The sequence below is a fragment of the Pectinophora gossypiella genome, chromosome 20 (assembly GCF_024362695.1).
Source record: "Pectinophora gossypiella chromosome 20, ilPecGoss1.1, whole genome shotgun sequence".
Lineage (NCBI taxonomy): Eukaryota > Metazoa > Arthropoda > Insecta > Lepidoptera > Gelechiidae > Pectinophora > Pectinophora gossypiella.
The window spans coordinates 12,862,722-12,882,638 of record NC_065423.1 but is presented as its reverse complement, the minus strand read 5'-3'; the positions used below and the strand labels follow the sequence as shown (position 1 = coordinate 12,882,638).

General features: G+C 36.2%; 1 protein-coding gene across 1 annotated transcript in view; it reads right to left on the bottom strand.

The window, feature by feature from the left end:
• LOC126376208 (GAS2-like protein pickled eggs) overlaps window positions 1-17,561 on the bottom strand; it is a 140,606-nt gene extending 123,045 nt beyond the window's left edge. Inside the window, exons 1-2 of the mRNA XM_050023461.1 lie at window positions 17,400-17,561; window positions 1,986-2,193 (exon numbers count right to left, since the gene is read on the bottom strand). Coding sequence (XP_049879418.1) covers window positions 1,986-2,168 — 183 coding nt within the window. The 5' untranslated portion in view covers window positions 2,169-2,193; window positions 17,400-17,561. The remainder of the gene's footprint in view (window positions 1-1,985; window positions 2,194-17,399) is intronic.
• Between the last annotated feature and the right edge of the window lie 2,356 nt (window positions 17,562-19,917).

Sequence of the window (19,917 nt, the reverse complement as noted above, 5' to 3'; positions counted from 1 at the left end):
ACATTACACTTATTTTATCTATAAAGTATACGATTTGAAAGAGGCCTTTGGAATATTATCGACAAAACAATCGCACTGAATGATACTCAATAACATTGTTTTGATAGCCTACACTATAAAGAATGAAGCGGTATAAAATAAATAAACAATGGTGCTGTAAACACCATCTAATTTTATTCTAAGTTATACTTGTCATTTTCTTATCCGCTGAAAAAGAAAGGGACGGGTAATCGACAGGCATAAAATTTATGGAACACACGTCAATTTTAAGGCAGGAATTTCAAAAACCCTCCCAAATTTATCTATTTAAATTCCACGTTTTCTTTGGTTTTTCTTTTTGGTGGGAACGGGTACGGGACGATTGCTTTCTTCATTGAATAATCTAAATAATTAAAACGAAGTGGTGTTTTGTGGTTAATGATCGCATTAAGTTAGTCGGAAAACATTCGCGACAGTGTTATTATATCGGAATATTCAATAAACAAAGTGTACTATTTTCGCTTCGTGCCAACAAGCAGCTTGATAACTCGAAAGTTTATACGGACTTTTAAGTTAATTCGTTTGGGGTTCAGAGTAGGAGTCTCTCCCGAGGGTGGGGACTTAGGTTTCATCATTCATCGTCATCACCTCTCGTCATTTCATTAATCATTATCAAGAAAAAAAAATACATAAGACATGGCTGTATGGTCATAGTTCCCTTTGTCTTGCCCTTCGGGGAAAACCAAAACAAAACAAAATCTCTCACTATTTTACAAAAGTTTTCACTATTTTACTCGATGATCACCTCATACACTACACCACACTACACACATACATATATGTATGTATGTGGTAATTTGTTTATAATGTTACATTTAAATTTAAAACAATGCAAATGATACGAAGGAAGGAAAATGTAATAATGATTGATTTATGGATGACTCATTATATAACTATATTTCAGTCACTTAAAACACTGAAATACCGATGACTAAAGACACACACATGCATAAACACACACACACACACACATATTGTGTATATACTAAACCAATCAGCTCGTGACACCAAACACTTCAAAACCTCAATACCAACCGCGCCGGCGTGGTCGCCGATTTCCATCATTCAGAGCTTATCCCCATAGACCCACTAGGGTCGCTTAATTATTTTCGTATTCGTTTTGTACAACTACTAGTAATCACAACGTCAAAGTGTAAATTGATACGTAATCGAATTTCAATCATTTGATATAAATAATCCCTATTTCAGTTGCTTGTTGACAACAATCGGACGTTTGGGTAAAATATTTGCCAATGTAAAATATGACACGTTGTGAGAAGCTGAAGTAGTTTTAGACCTGAAAATTTGACGGGTCCGGTTTTTACAGAAGCGACTGTCTGTCTAACCTTCCAATCCGCGAAGGGATACCCAGCCAGGTTAGGTCACATATCTCCGAAATGTATTTCTCGGCTATGTGAGTTTCCTCACGATGTTTTCCTTCATCGCTGAATACGTGATTATCATTAATTAGAAAAACGATTTCCAGAATCATAAGTTTAGGCCTGTACTGAATTCGAACCTGTGACCTTACAGTGAGAGTCAAGCATACTTCTAACTGGGGTACCACAGCTAGGTGTAACACATCCATTTCAGACAAAGTTTGGGTTTAAGAGCCACATCCGTGCCCATCAAAGGAGTTGAATCCAGCTATCGCCATCGTCAATTAAGACGCGTGGTCATTCAAAATTCAAAATTCAAAAAATATTTATTATTCAATATTGGCTTACAAAGTTAGCGCTTTTTGAACGTCAAAAATTAAATTACATATTATGTAACTAGCTGTAAAACTACTACCACGTCGGAATATGTAACGCTGAGGGAAAGACGTGGCCAGAAAACCTCCCAGCACAGGGCCCTAGTCCTACTTTTTCATGTTTTCCTTTCTTTTTTTTAAATCCAGTTTGTATTACATAATTTATAGTTCATCATCATCATAATACACTCACCCTGCACAAAGCGACGCCGGTATCCAGCCTGTCCAAGAAATTATCAGCATTGATCCTCAGCTCTGGGTAGAGGACTGTCAGCCACTCCGCCAAGTCCTCCTTCATGGCGTAGAGGTACTCCTCGGAGGACTTGAACGGCCGGAAGGGCCGAGCCTCCAGCAGCACTGCGCCTGCGCCCGCCATTTTGGTTAGATGGACATTACTGGTTCTGCAACAAAAAAGAGAGGTTAGCCATCATCTCCTCACCATATAGCTTTCTTCTGGTTAGAATAAAATGGAATAAATGTCTTTCAACGGGTCATTTCTTTTGTTTTCAAAAAATGGTTTTTTTGTAATAAATGTCTAGGACCCTGCTTTTTCCCCTGCTATGAAGGTTGTGAGAATTTGCATTAGTTTTAGGTGGATGAGACTTTAATTACTTATGAAAATAATGATGATCCAAAATGTAACTAATTAAGTGTAACTTATTTTACCTACTGAATTAAGATATTTTTGAGTTTGAATTTGAATTGAATATAAAATAGGTGTTTTTGGATGCACTTTGCAGTAAGTAACTACTGGCCTCAAAAACTCTTAATTAAAAGTATCTAGGACTTCAAGAAATAAAATTAGTACAGTGCTTTTTTATTCTTACTTTCCCTCGGTAATCGTATTTCCGAAAACAAACGAATGTTATTTTGCATGTTCATCGATTATTACTATTCAGAGGCGGAGGACAGGAGTCCTAGTACGGCTTTGTAATAGACTACTCTGGGCGCCATTCCACTCACATCAGACAAAGTACTGCGGGGTGGAAGGCAAGAGGTATTACACCACGCGTGGCTCTTTAATTGGTGATAATGATCTATTGTGTATCAGAAATTGAATTCAAAGGAGCTAAAAAGGCCACTTACTTTTACGTGCGCAAATATTCAATTGCTTGTTAGATGAATTACTTCAATGTGGACTTTTCAACCCCCCCAGAACTAAGTACTTTATTGTTGTTTTGAACTGATTCCCGTGTGAGCTTATTCTGTATCACGCCAATGACAAGCTTAACAAATTGAATGACATTGGAAATAATCTACGAAACAATTTCGAAGCTATTAGTAAATTATTTTTTCACAGTCTAGACATTATTCTGTCTCGTCTTGATTTGAAAAATTAGTTGTATATCAGTCACTGACAGGATCAAATGATTCAATCAAGTGCCATCGAATGAGTTACATTCAATGTTGCATATTATTGCAGTCAAGGATGTTTTCATCACAGTTCACAATTCATTCATTTATTTGGATATTGAGTTCTTTGTTGGAAGTTCTGTTACAGGAGATTTGTAGCATTACGCTCGCGACTTCGTCTTCCAGAAAGTAGAATAAATATACTCTGGTTCTTTAATGAGTGTGGAGTGGAGTGGAGAGTCTTTCATGGGAGGTGGTGTGTCAAGATCCTAGTAAGTGGACTTCCGTAGTAAGGATTTGCTCTTGGCCCCAGACTTGCCCGAAGGCATTGACGAAGCCTAAGATTGAGCGAGATCACCCAGAAGGTGCCTGTTCACTCTGGCTTTGAAAGCACCGGGGTTATAATGCTTTCGGAAATACAGAAGACGGCAGAGAATTCCACTTCCTAGCAGTGCGCATAATGAAGGACGATGCGAAGCGCTTTGTGCAAATAGTTGGGATATCCACCAAATAGGGATGGATTTTATGTCTACCCCAACTGCTTTGTGCCAAGGTTTTTCTTGCAGCTTTCTTCGGCTATACAGGATGTAAGAAATTGCAGTATTTTAAGGCGAATGAGACGTTCGACAAAAAATATATTTGTGTAAAAATTGTCGATAAAATATAATCATGTAAACCACTGGATTAATATACATATTTTTAAGTTTGAGTTTGAATAGGCATGATCTCATAATTATACTGTTATTCAGTGATCTTGATCAAAGTATAACTAAGTTCCTCAAAGTGATCCATTAATAGAACTTTTGCATTATATACCTTCGTAATATTTATTACCGTGACAAAGTTTTATTGCAAGTCATAAAATCTAGGTGCTAAAAGCAATATAGGACAACATAACACCTTATCAGAACTAACTGTTTGTACTACTTAAGTACAGTGGTATAGTACCAACAGGAGTCACATAGAGGTCGTTACACCGTACGGTTCGTCGCGCAGTGTGACGGTTCACTAATTGCACACTCCCTGTCAACGAGGCATGAGGTAATTGGCAAGTAGAGAGGCACAGAGCACAGAATCAGAGAACGTTCGGCAGGCAATAGAGGCGTCGTTGACAATAATACAGCCTGTTGGTCTATACCCTGAAACGACGTGTGTTCTTTGCGACGTCAGGTGTAGCTATAAGTCTAATATCTGCTTAAACGACTTCCGAGGTCCAGTAGTTAAGTGTTAGACTCATAATCCGAAAGTACCAAATTCGAATCCGGGTCACCGAATGATTGTCCGAAAGTAAAATGTTCCGTGTTTCGGAAGACACGTTAAGCCGTTGGTCCCGGTTACCACTTACTGGTTACATGAGTTATGTCAGGGGCTTTGGCGGCTCAATAAGAACCGTAATAGGCATTACGGGAATTAGTTTATGTATGTCTGTTCCACTCTATATTCACCGTCTAACGTAAGTTCCGTGCTCTATGTGTGGAGGTATTCACGCAAAGGTTCTCTCGTAAACTCTGAAAAGATTTTACAGTTGTTGCAGCGAATAGCTAATTAGTATTCATTTCAGAAGCAAATGACGAATGTCTGTAAAACAGACTGCTGCCAGACAGAATAGATAAGTTTTTAATATTATAGGTGTCTGTTTAGAAATCCCACAACCTCATTTCATAGATCGTAGCGTACGTAAAAACGCATTTTCAAACATAAAGCTGTGGCGCTTCTCCAGGAAAAAGTATTTCGACGTAAGATCCAAGGAAAAAGGTGCCTGGGACAGGACTATTGCTTGCCAGCCTCCACGAATTTGGTTTGTCGTTTTGTTAAGTCCGGGAGGAAACTTTTTAAGGTTAAGATCTGGGGCCATTCCTTTGAAAAGCTTTTCTTACCTAATGAAAAATCATCTTCCCCAAACATGCGCAGTTTGTGGGAAGAGGGAAGATACGGTAAAAAATTTTACATGATTTTTTTTGTGAAAATAGGATGATGTTATTGTCTTGTTTTTGTGTGAGGCGCCTTTTTATTAATTTCATTTTTAGGTAAATTCAGTCCGCTTTTTAGATTAAGTCAATCAAATACGCTTTTTTTTCTCTATTATATAGGGGCTTTTAACAAATTTGGATATAGCCCCATTGACTAAAACTGTCTAGAATTGACAAAAAAACATATTTAGTTAATTCCCTCGCCCACAACAGCCTATGTTAAGCTGCGTTAACTGCTTAGGATGGTATTAATAAAGTAATCTCAGCTTTGAGACTGCCCTCAAGATCATGTCAATGTGACAGTTCTTATATAAAAACAGGGACTTGAGCGTGATCTTGAGGGCAGTCTCAGCTGAGATTAGTTTATTAATACCACCCGGGAAAATGCGTAGCGCTGCTCTCACATGGTTTTTCTGTATCAAAATCCTAACAAAGAAACATAAAACAATTAGAATGCATGGCCTATCATTGTTCCAGATTCGATCGATTTCTTCCATACCAATCTCGTCCAATAACTCTGCTATCTCACTATAATTGTCGTGCATTTAATGACGCGTGAGATATGCTCGTGTATGATTTATTATTGCAAGAAGGAAAATGTTGAAGAAAACATTCAGAATCAGATAGTCTGTCTGTCTATGATATGATAAAGTACGGTCAAAAATAATATAATCAATACAATTTAGAACCATGTCGCTTTTACACTTACATTGCACATGCGTTGTCGTACATTGACCAAATTGTGGATATCCTTAGAAAAGGTTCGCTACGATCTATTCTGAACCGACGATCTATACGAAACGATTGATGTAAGTATGTGGAGGAAGCAAGAGAAGTGTGACAGGAATTCCATAGTCTCTGCTTACCCCGGTGAGAAATAGGCTTGAGTGTATGTATCTATATGTATGTGTCGCTTATAAATTGAACTTGAAGTCGCCCTGAATTCAAATTCAAAAATATCTTTATTCAGTAGGTAACATAGTTACACTTTGAATCGTCAATTTTTACATAACGAACGTCTCATCCGCCTAAAACTACTGCAGCTTCTGTTAGAAGTCATCTAAAAAACTTCAACATCTAAAAAAATAAATAAACATAAAATAAATAAATAACTAACTGAATAGGTAAAATGTAGGTGAAGTGTGGGTGCGATGGATGTAACTCTGACTAGCTCAATTGGGAACAGTCGTGTCAACACATCCCCCTCGCATTATCCCGTTTTTCACAGGGTCCGCTTACCTAACCTGAAGATTTGACAAGTCGGGTTTTTTACAGAAGCGTCTGACCTTCCAGCCCGCGATGGGAAAACCAGCCCGATACAGGGTAGGTCACATCCGTATGAATTTCTCGGGAACGTAGGTGTCCTCACGATATTTTCCTTCACCGCTGAGCACGTGATAATCATTTATGATCCAAACATAAATTCGAAAACAAATTCAACCATCATTGGTTTAGGTCTGTGCTGGATTCGAACCTGCGATCTCAAAGTGAGAGGCAAGCGTTTACCTACTGGGCTACCGCGGCTCCTCAGATAGATATGTCTTAAGACTATTAATATTTAATCAGCGCAAGTTCATTAGCCGTTTATCCTTATTTGTCAAACATCTCCACCTGTCTCCATCTGTGTGACTATCTCTTGTGTCTGTGTGTGTATGTGTCTGTCACCTGTGTCTGCGTCTCACTCTACTTATCATAGTTTGTATAACGTGTTTATCTTCCTTGTAAACAGTTTACCGACTGACTCAAAACGGTATAACTTTAGCCGCGGATGTTTCAGTTAACCTCATTAGTGAAATCGGAAGAATATATTTGGAATGTTATAAATAACTATTGGGTAAGTTTCCGCCATATCTACATTTACAGGGTGTTAGTGACATCGTAACGAAAACTTTTAGGGCTGATTCAGATCATGACTCTGGTTCGTCAAGTGGAATTTTTCAAAAGGTTTAAAAAACGGTTTGAAAGTATGTTTAAAACTTTGCACGTGTACGATAACGTTAATATGTAGTGTTTGTGTAAAAGTGGTAAGTCAGAATTTGAAATTTACAAATAATTTTTTACGCTATAGAAGCGATGTGCAATTCATTTATAACAAACATTATAGAAGGAAAAATTGAAGGGAAGAGAGGAAGGGGTAGACCTAGGATAACATTTATGAAACAAATAAAAGAGAAGGTGCAGGTCGTGTCGTATCGGGAGGAAGAGAGGAATGGCGATTACTCCACCGACAAGAGCGCAGCTCTTAAATAGAGAGAGAGAAGCGATGTTGCAGTAACCATTTCGTCAGGTGTATTTTTAATTATTGCACCTCTGTATAACCCTTCAGGGTGATAGACATAATGTTGTGTTATGTTTATGACCTAATTCATCAGTTATGCGACGGCCACACAGGTATTCAGTGTCATCATATTACAAGTATGCGTAAAGTATTCGCCTCGTTTCAGAATAAGGTTATCTACATGTCATGTAGTAACACTTGGCCGAATGACGCATCCAAGGTTTAAAAAGAAATACCTGCGATGTTCGTCATTTTAGATTTTTGACAAAAATGTGTAGGTTTTTACAATGATTACTTTAACATTCGTTTAAAAATTGAGTCACAATGCTGGACTTTCCAGACTACATTCCCCAAACATAATATAAATGGCACTGTTGAGATTTAACGTGATAATCACCAATTTTCTCATTACTCGGGTACATAATTATTCAAAAATACAATTTAATGGCAGAAGCATATATATATATATACATAATTGTGGCTTGATATATGGATCACATTATGTGTACAATTATGTTGCTACCTATATTGCTACTCTTTATTTTGATCAGATATTAATGGGTGGAAGATACAATTGTGCAATTTTGGTGTATTAAAAAGGGTCATCATTTCTAATATAAAAGATGCATATATATAGGAATTATGTCTGTTATCCATGAAATTAGAAGATAAAATCTTTACACCGCCATTTTTACAGTTTTTGACGAATGTAGACTATCACGAAAATCCAAAATTTCCTTGAATAACTAACTATTTGATAAAACAGAATTCTTAAACATACATCCCACAAACCTAGATAAGACATCAGCCGAATAAATAACAATAAACGCCTAAAATAAATTTATAAATCAAAAATTAATCTTAAAATATACCCTGACCTACCCGAAGTTCAACAACACAGCATAACATAACAATAACAAAATAACATAACAATAACAACAGCGCGCGGTGTGGTCGCCTATTAATCTTGCGCTGGTCCTCACTCGTAATATTTACCAGTAGGGTCAGCAAGACAATGGCGGCCGTTGCGCAACGACACGCTCCTGTGACTTCCGTTGTCGCAGAGTACTGGTAGCATAAACGGTAATTTGTTTGAAAAACTTAAAGAGTTTTATAACCACAGACAATATTCAATTTTATCTTATTTCTTTTTTGCTAGTCTGACCTGACCTGTCCTGTCGACTAATATTTAATAAAACATACATAAGATCACGATTAAAAAAAAACAAACTATATAAAAAAGAAGGTGCAGGTCGTGTCTAATTTCGGAGAAAATAATATTTTCTTGTTCCTTTTTTTATAGCGCGATTTTTCGTAGTCGGATTTTAGTTTTTAAACTTTTTTGTACTGTTATGATCTGCTTTAAATATAAATTGTGTTGTCATGACTTTATGTGTAATTTATGTTCTAAGGCGTAAAAAAAATCCCTATTTATACCGTAAAGTATATTCTCCATCTATCACGTTGGTCTAACAGAAAGCTTGTCGCTTGGTGAGTAATTAGTTCATCTTGCGATGGATGTACTTCTAACTACCCTAAGTTTTTTTTATCTCGTATGTGTTTTTTTTTGCTACCAGTACGCCGCTCGTTTGTAGGCTAATCTGTTTACAGCGCATCACTCGCGTCGACAGTATTTATTTTTAAGTTGCACCCAGTACACATTATACTTTTAAAAGAACATGAGAAGCTGCGTGCAATATGGCTAGCTTTTACAGAGTTCCCACATTCAATCTTCTATATTGTTTTTTTTATGTACATTATTATTAAAATGCATTGTTTATGTAACTTTGTGGATGTATACATTATACATCTATATGTATATGTTATGTATATGTACTCGTAACTATATATGTATTATACTATTTATATAAGCACAGGTTTGTTAGTAGGATTCAGTGATTTAATTTTTTTGTACTATATTTTTATTTACCACCAATCCGCACTGCGCCCGCGTGGTGGTTTAAGGCCCGATCTCCCTATCCATCCATAGGGAAGGCCCGTGCCCCAGCAGTGGGGACGTTAATTAATTGGGCTGGTGATGATGATATTTTTGTTTACTTATATAATTATTACTCTATTACTGCTGCGTGTTTCAATTTACATCAGTGAAGGATTTTCTAAAGTACGCGTCTCACAAACAATAATAGATGGTTGTAAAGATTTGCCTTCATTTTTCCAACCTTCAAATTTTATGGATAACAAACATTATGCATCTTTTTTTTGTTTTTGGGTATAAATGGTGATCATTTTTATTCCGCCCATTACTATTCTGATCAAAATAAAGAGATGCAATATAGGTAGCAACGTAATTCAATACATAATGTGATCCAAATATCAAGCAGTCATCATCATCATAAAAAGAGCCACGCTCTTGTCTGTGCAGCATTTTCCATGCTACTTTTTTAGGTAAAAATAGGGCAGTGGTTTCCCTCTTGCCTTCCGCCCAGTTAAGCAGTAATTATTTTTATATAATGCTTCTGCCATTACATTGTATTTTGGCATAATTATGGACTTACCCGAGTAATGAGAAAATAGGTACTTATTTATCACGTTAAAGCTGTACAGCGCCATCTATATTGCTTTTGAAGAACGTAGTCTGGAAAGTCCCTCATTTCTTTCACCCTAAAGTTGCTTGGATGAAATTGCTAATTAGCATTAAGGCCGTCGGTTGTACTTATTTTCGTTTATGTTGTGTTTATGTGCAACGAAGTCTAATTTGCTGCAAATCGTCGTTTGCGTACAAAAGTAAACTATGTTCATTTTCTTGCTCAACATTTTGTCGTTACGTTCAACATTAGTACATCTAACTGTGTCTATAATAGTGTATGTTTTATAGTAATGTGTACGTGTTATGCGTCGCTTTTCCTCGTTGTGTCACCGTCCGGGGACTGTGTGACTTGTATCGGTAATTTTGTTATATTTCCCTTGTAATTTTAATGTGACGTGTTTGAACAGAAATCAGAATCATTTATCGTTATTAATCCAACCAACGGCCCACGTGGTCCAGTGGTTTTAGTGTTGGGCTCACGATCCGGAGGTCCACTTTGTGATCCTTAGTTTGTTTAGGACATTACAGACTGATCACCTGATTGTCCGAAAGTAAGATGATCCGTGTTTAGGAAGACACATTAAACTATTGGTCCCGGTTACTACATACTGAAGTCGTTACATGAGCCATGTCAGGGGCCTTTGGCGGCTCAATAGCAACCCTGACTCCAGGGTTAATGGGGTTGGTAATCCACCTCACAACCCACATGTTAGAAGAAGAATCCAACTAACAAGTTTTGCCTCTTACTTTTAGATGCGAACAGCAAAGGACTGGAAATGTCTGTCGTCTGTATTCCTACTCGTTATAATCTGGGAGTGGTCGAGGCTAAAGTGAGGCTAAAGAGCGAGGCATTATTATGTTGATTTCTCAAGTTTAGTTTGTTATATGCATGACAATTTGAAATTCGTATGCCAATTCTTGGCTGAATGTGCTGAGACCGATGACAACACTGTAATATCTTGTAACAAGCAACATTCGCGATTAAATATTTTTGTATTTGCTAGGTAAGCGTAATCCATCCTAGACCACACCGTCACTTAACATCAGGTGAGATTGTGGTCAAACGTGAGACTATTTATTTAAAAAAAATGTAGATAAATAACAGCCAGTATTTTTAAAACTAATATCAAGTTGTCTTTAGACTTATTCTACCTCTAAATTACCAAAATTAAGTGTGTGTCTGTGTGTTAGGTTAGATATTCTAAATACAAATTGACAACATGTCAAATAAAATGGCCACCGATTTAATTTTGTTTTCGAGGAGATATCACTAAAATAGAAGACTTGTAAGACAACAGAAAAATCGCAATCATTTTTTTTCGTAGTCAGTACACCATATCTCGAAATGGTTTTCGAATTTCTACTCTATAAAATTTTGAAATGTTGTCAATTGTATTAAATTTCCTTTCCCCGTTATCATGAAATGCAGTATATTGATAAGCACGCCAATCAACCTCTGATATGGATCTTGCATTGTTGTTTATCAAAACGATAAGTAGGTAGGTTTATGCTAATTTTATGATCCTTACCCGTAGGCCAGTAGCCTCTGTATTTATTACATTGTTTACAAAGCTTCATCCACTGTGAACTCCTGTAATTTCTATTGACATGGGCGTGGCCACATCATCAACACAATTTGAAATATTTCAAGGCTTCGGGACACCAACACTATTAATAAATTGTCTTTCTTTCTTAAAAGCAATAGCAACGCAGGCGTGTGCGGCACGCAGCGGTGACAACGCCAATTTGCACAAAAAACATTAAAATTAAATTAGAGTGCGTAAAATTAAATATAAAAGCCGTAAAACACCTCCACCAACTTGAAGCGAAGAATCGTGGTGAAGTATGCTCTACTCTCCCTGCAGTTGACTGAGGGCCGGCCTGTGTCCAGCAATGGTCTTGGTCTTGTGTTGTCTAGCCTAAGGTGTCCCACTGCTGGGCAAAGGCCTTTCTCCATTTCTGCCAGGATTCATCCTCCGGTCAGCGTTCGACGGCCATTTATGATATGTTAATGTATTTTTTTCAGTAGGTACTCCATTCTGCTCAACCTCATTAAAAGAGGAAATCTTTATTCAATCATTATGATGTCGTGCACTTTAATTAAAATTGCCGACATTAAACGACTTGTCATTACCTTCCTACCTGTCGTGTTAAATCATTTTAGCTCTGGATGCGAACCTTCTGTCTATAAGTCAACTGCTGACCTTTTCACCTCATTATTTTCGATTCTCTCAGCACAATTAATGCCAATAGCATCTCGGTCTTCTGTCTCTGTCTTACTAGTTACGGTATTGTTTTTTACGATAGTTCTTTCTCTCTTTCACCCATATGGTAATAATTGGAGTTTATCTCAAATGTCAGGTGTGGTGAGGTCGAGTTTGCTTCCGGACTGCAAGGTCAGTCAAGTACGTTTCGTGTAGGGCTGTCGCTATCATACTGGGATTTTGTATTAACGTTAAGATAACAGGCCTTAGCCAAGTTGCAAATGATTGCAAAAAGCGACAGTGACAATGATAAAAATATATGGGATTGACATCACCATGTGACAATTTTGTCGCTTTTTTAAATCATTATTGAGATTTGAACGCTTTGCGATCCTGTATTGTCTTCTAAATCTACTGAAGATGTTAAAATTTGTTACTATTTCAAGTAAGTATGGCTTTTTATTTCTCATCACCATCACTAATTTAAGAGCCACGCTCTTGTCGATGTAGCATTCTCCATGCTACTTTTTAGGGAAAAATAGGGCAGTGGTTTCCCTCTTGCCTTCCGCCGAACAACAGATTATTTTTATCTCTCATGTGGAATATGTCAAACCTTACACTAATAGATATTTTTATGACTTGTACCCAAAAAACCAGATATTTTTGTTAACAAACAAGTGTCATATTGTATTCCGTTATGTGTACTGTCAATGGATGTTTACGTATGACATGAATTTATTTACATTCTGTAATGTATTTAAAGAATTTCGTATTTTATTTACAAAATGTAATTTAAGTTCCAGTTTGTTTTTGGTATCTCATTAGTCACTGCAGTTCGCTGTATTGTTGTATCATTGTTGAAGAAATTTGTAAATTTTGTTACCTTTGATATATTGAATGGATAGGTTTCTAAATGTTTAAATATTTTGTCCCAACAATTATGCTTAAAAAAATAAGATATATATCTTTGCTTGTCAATTCACATTTGTTTGCCAATAGATGTAAATTTGATGCGATTGTAAACTGACAGTGTATACGGAACTAACATGACTTCGAAGTCGAAATATCGTGATATACTGACTGTTTCAAGGCCATTTTGTCACTATGCTTGGTTATGTTGTTGTACTTATCTCTATTTACATCTGATCTCAAACGTAAACTCAAAAATATCATTATTCAGTGGGTAACATAATTACACTAATAGTGGGACATTGATTAGGCTACAGAAAAAAAAAAAAAACATAATTACATCTTGAAGCGTCAATTTTTACATAAATATTTTTTCTTGAACGTTTCATCCGCCTAAAATTAGAAAAATTTGCTGCTAGCAAAAACCTCGGAACATAGCCCTAGGCGATTTTAAAAAACAATGTAAGTAATTATTGATTCCGTGATTTTACTTTAGTCAAACAGAAATACTTACATACATGTTACATAGGTACTCGTATTTTAAAAAATATTATGGTTTTCAATTTTGGATTACTTTCATTCGGTTTGGAGCAGTTGTACCTACTATTCATTCCATTTCATATTCACTCATGAGTTTAAGTGTAATTAGATTAGCTAAGTAAGCTTGTTCATCTCTACACACAAGGTCAATTACCAAAACAGAAGAGTTTACATATTTTTTGTTAATATATGTTGTTGTATCCACCTCGATAGGATTAACAAGCGTGACTTTATTTATATCGGAATACAAAAACAAGGAAAAAAGTAAATGGACAGTAAATTTAAAATATGATTTACGACCAATAACGATCATTATCTCACCCATACTGTATTGACTTCGTATTCATGAGTTACATGTTAATAAATTCTCATTTCTTCACTTTAAGGGGCAGGTGATCAAGCCACTAAATAAGATGTGGTTTCTTTTATAAACAACTTCATTAATTGTTAATGTCCCTTCTGGCAATGTTTTGTCTGTTCAATCAATATTTATCTCCAAGATAGGTACAATCAAAGAGCAAAAGTGTTGTCATTGAGCCCAGCGAATTATATGAAGACAGTGGTGAAATTATGTACCATTAGTTGTCATAATTATAAAATGTAATTGTTTGTAGGTGTTTTTGGTCTATTACAGAAACGACATGTAACCAGAAGGTCTTAAGTGCAACCAGTAGAAAATCGTTTTAATAGTGGCTGCAAGTTGTCATTGATTAATTGTGGCTCCGCCAACTCCATCAGGGATTACGGGCGTCAATTCGTGGATATATCCTTTTGTACATAATTACCACCAGGTTTCTTCGACATCAATATCGAATCGGAATCAATCCCGAAGCATAACAATGATGAGATACCATTCGAGATTGACGGGATTGGGCGAATCTCCTTGAGTTATACTTATTGTTTTGATTATACTGATTTTCAAAGAAAACTAATTTAGTTAGTAATATTGAAGATTTTTTGTTTTAATTAACCTCACTATCACAACCAAGCAATTTTCATCGTTTTCAGCCATTCTTTAACTTTACATTTTTTTATGAACTACACGCAGGATTGATATTTATATCTCGATTTTGCGATCTCGAGTCAGGATTGCATTCCCTAGTTCATAGTCTTAACGTTATTAATTAAATAATCCCCCAGACCCTTTGCATTCCCTTAAAAGCAGACATGTTGTATTCCCAAAATATCAGCCGTGACACGCTTAGCTCTCGCTGCTTCCTTTGAGATAGTTGTCTTAAAATAACTGGCTACCTCTTGCTGACTCTTGTATGCTTATGATGAAGATATCTCTGACAGTTTTGATCTTTTCATTATAACATTATTAAGTTTGTTAATGTTACTGTCTTTTAAATTGTCTTCAAAATTTCAATCAATATGTCTCCGTGTTCAAATTGTTATGTCTCGCTTGAGTTTTTTTTTAATAATGTTAAATTAAAGCAAAAATATTATAAGTTATATAAAATTCAATATTGAAAAAGTTTTATATAAATTCCATCTCCAGAATATTGTCTTCACAAAATTTAAATTCAACCTTTCTGCCTCAAGTTGTAACATTTGCATATTTTGCAGTTTAGTCATTTGGAATGATTTTTTTTTTCACTAAATATGTTTTGTTTTTTAGTACGTCGGAACGTAAGTCTTTGATGAGAGTGGAGGAAGCGAAAGTGGTGTGTCAGGATCGTAGTAAGTGGAATTCCGTGGTCTCTGCCTACCCCAACGGGAAACAGGCGTGATCTAATAATGTGAAAACGTATGTATGTTTTACTGTAATTTTTGTCAGTTCCTTTTTAATATTTTAATCTGTTAATTTCATTAGAATCTGAATCTAAATCATTTATTCAACGTAATTATCATGGATAAACTTGTTGAAGGTCAATGTAACATTTGTGAATTTACGTCATTTCGCAAGGTATTATGGCTGAGGAGAAGAAATGACAAGAAACTGCATTACAAGTTATTTAATAACTAGGGGAACACATTCAATACCAGACATTTTTATCATTTAGGTAATCATTAATCTTATAGGTAATAAGCCTTTTTACATAAAGTAAGCTTCACGTGAGCTTAAAATTTAAAAAGAGCATTTTTCACTCAATCCGCATATCTAACACGTCCATTTTAAATATTTTCATTAAGTATTTAGATAATTTATGTACGTCTGTATTGGGCTGAAGTAATTTATGTCATGCCTAAAACTTCCGATATTGAATCATCTGCTATGACTCGAATGTTAACTATGTTTATTGGAGGAAGTTTACGAATCGTGTAGTTATAACAATTCAGTTTGTTGTTTATGAAACTAGAACTGATTACTGTTGCTATGTTAGGTACATTTTTATTGTTAAGTTACTTTTTATTTTTAATTCTTTTGCCAACCTGCAATAGAACAGCGTGATGATCTTTCATAAAATATTAGGAAGGCCAGTAAACACCAATTTTTTTTTTATTATTGTTCATAATACAATAAGTAGATATTTCCACTCTTTTCTTCAATTTAACAAGCCCTCTTGTAACCATTCTGATTCTCAAGATTTCTCCATGTTTTGTTAGTCGAGAGACCAATAGGTTAGTAGATACTTATTCCTACTATTTTTTTTTTTTGAAAATACTTTATTTGCTAGAAACAATGTACAATAATAAAAGTGATTGGAGTCACTTTTTAAACGTAGTGCCTGTGTCCGGAGACGTATTATTTAATTGAGTATAATTATCATATCAATTTGGAATACAATAGCAAGTCCTTATTATGTATTTGGATAAACTTTAGTCAGCTTTTCAATTAATTCCGGTGGCATACTGATGAAATATATACCACTGTTAAGTGATATGCACATATTTTGAAAGATTAGCTATCATCTTTAATCCACAATTTTATTTACTCAATGAATAGCAACACCATTGAGGTAATTACGATTAGCAAAGGATTTTCAGTCGTAAACCATTACGGATGCAAAATTATCAAACTAAAAGAAATATACGTAGCCATCGATGGATTATTTAGATTAGAAGTGACGTATGCTGATAGTAGAATTGGCTGCTCATTGGACAAAGATAATTTTACTAGATTGGGTAAGTACCAGATGTAGGTATGTACCTACCCAAGCGTAATATGTAAATGATTTAAAATTAAATCGATTTTCGCGATTATCATCTATAATAACTAGATAGTAACAAGTGAAACATCATTAATATGTGATAGATAAGATATTCCGAAAAATAATTTGAATATGGACGTCTAAATTGCTGACTCGTATTCCAAAGGACATTTTTAAAAATATAATTGTTAAAAACATTGAAACGAAACATGAAAATAACGAATCACGAAAGATTTTAGCAAAAACAGATATTCCTGATTGTGACGAATACTCTAATGAATAAAGGTAAACAGAGTGACGATATTTATGTGAACATTCACATTGAAGAGGAAAAGGTTTGAGTTCAAAGTACTTTAACGTTAAACATAGTTTATATCAATTAAAATAAAATAATTACAAGAATTAATTGAATCAGGGAACGTACGGATGGAATAACAAGGCTAATTAACCATCTTCAAAGTTATCTAACAGTCATTAATAATCATAATAACACCAAGGATAAGAAGAAACATTAATTTAACGCCAACTTACAAATTTTAGCAACGCTCGTTAAGTTGTTAAAAATTACTCTCAATTAATCAAAGTTGAGGGTAAAGACAGAAGAATTCTACCGACAATGTTTAATAATAAAAAGTTAGGCATAATAAAAAGCAAAATAAGGAAAAACGATTAAACATAATCCTCAACATTTAAACAACAAAAACACAAACCTTAAAAAACGAAAGAAACCTGCGGGTCCAAGTCACACACAAAAAATATCCTTTTTTTCGACACACACTTTTCGTATTCGCGGAGCTTCGCAGTTCTATCGATTATCGACAGCGCGAGCGGGACGTACGTTCGATGCGGCAGTCGCGGGCTGACTGAATGCGGCGCGGTGCGTGGCTGCGCCTGAGCATGCTACCACGACACACTCCAGCCTTGGTCCGCTGCTGCAGTTTCCAAATTTATCTTAACTTTTTTTAACTGCATTGTTTTGTTTAGATTCCTGTTTCGGTGTCCTTGGATTTTGGGTGCTTTGGGTGGCAAAACTATAATTTTAAGAGTTGGATTTTTACCTTTAAGACCTTAAATTATTGAAAACAAGAACGTTGTGTTAGGTAGATCTTTCCTCTATTTCTTTATACGACTTCAATGATCGGTAACCATTACCTATCGCATCCCATCCAATAATATTCTATTATATCTATAGGTAGTCCTATATTTTTCCCTCCATAACACTTTATTTAACTTCTTTCATGTGAGTTGTGAGACCAATAATAGATCTTATCAACGCTGGTGTCAGGGTTACTGTTGAGCCGCCAAAGACCCCTGACATGGCTCATGTAATGACTTTGTCCATAAAGAACGCAGTTGCAACTATAAATAGAACCAATAAAGATACGAGCGATATTATATGACACACATTTTATCGAATTTCACGAATAGATTAGATAACTTGCTGCATAAACAATACGATACTAATTTCATGAAATAGTAACTTGAAAGAAATGCCATACCTCCTCTTATTCCGCATTCCTTTTCCACACATTCTGACGCACTAAACACAATTTCTCTTCTGAAAAACCTTAATTCGATGTTACTAGGTATCTATGTATTTTTATTTTAAAATTATATTGGAATATAATAATAAGTAATAGATCCTGATGTTTTAATAATAGAAAGTAGGCATTTAAAAAGAGCGTTTATTTTTAAACAATTTGCTTTTAAATAGACAGAAAATCTCTACGTGTTTAGGTTGCGAAAATAACAATGATAGTTTTTAATTTGATTCATATTCAAAGAATATACTTTCATCATCTTTTAATTATTGAAATTATTATTTATTTTTATTCCGATTTATTCGAAATTTAAAAAATAAGATCTTAAGCGGAATAACCAATTTTAAAATAAGAACTGTTTAATGTTATCATAAACTTAAGACAGGAAAAGATTTATGACACGCGTGTAAGTGGTAGGATTGGAAGAAAACTAGGCGTTCATACCGCTCCCGTGCTATAGGGCTCCCCAAGTGTTCCGAGCAGCCCTCGGCGGAGGGGGAGGCGCTTGACGCGCTCCCATGGGCGCTGGGCCTCAAAGGGCATCCGCCGGTGGGGACGCGGTTGTGTGCAATTGCGTTCCCGTATCCCCGCCACACGGCGGCAAGGAGGAACACCGTTGGGTTTTAGTGGGTATACCGGGTGGCGACACCCGGGAAGTCCCACATAACCACGTCGTCCCCCCGGGCGGCGTGGTATGCGTAACGCATTTCCCAATGAAAAAAATCGCGTTTATACCGCGATCAGATCCAGGATGTTTTAAAGAAAGGCCAGGTCAAGAGTTCTCTAAACCGTCGAGCATGTATGAAGTCTTAGATGAGAGTGGAAGATGCGAAAGTCGTGTGTTAGAATCGTAGTACCTAAGTGAAATTCCGTGGAATTATGCGTAATCATCACCAGCCCATTAACGTCCCCACTGCTGGGGCACGGGCCTTCCCTATGGATGGATAGGGAGATCGGGCCTTAAACCACCACGCGGGCCCAGTGCGGATTGGTGGTTATTAACGACCGCTAATGCAGCCGGGTCCAACGGCTTAACGTGCCTTCCGAAGCACGGAGGAGCTCGAGATGTTTTTTTTTTGTGTTCACCCATCCTATACCGAACGCGATTACCGCTGCGCCACCGAGCTCCTCGGAATTATGCGTAATATTGTGTAGGAAATAGCCTAAAAAACCACATGCTTATCATCCTAGGCATGTCATAGAACTTAGATAATCTCCAATTTTAATATGCGCAGAAGCAGATAACATTTCACACATAAACATGAGTCATGAATGTCTAACAAGGTCGACAACATAACAAACGCCGCTTCTTACATGCAACCAGTTTTCCAGACTTTCCTCCGGTTTCTACCGGCGACAATGGTAAGAGTCTCGATGTTTTACAACCTGCCATCTGACAACCTGTGCTTAGTGGGAAACTATAATGTGGTTATGTGGTGGCGTGGTTACACGTCCGCTCGAAGGTTGGCGAACATCATTTCTCGACGATTCTTGTCTTGTCTTGTCTCTTCTTGATTGAGAAGGGAATGTTAGGTTGGTTTGGACACGTAGAGCGGATGAAGGATAATAGAATTGCAAAAGCGGTATATAAAGCGAAAGTTGATGGTAGGGCTGGCAGAGGAAGACCGAGAAGGACTTACGATGACCAAATTGGAGATGTCCTTAGAAAATTAAAATTAATACGAAA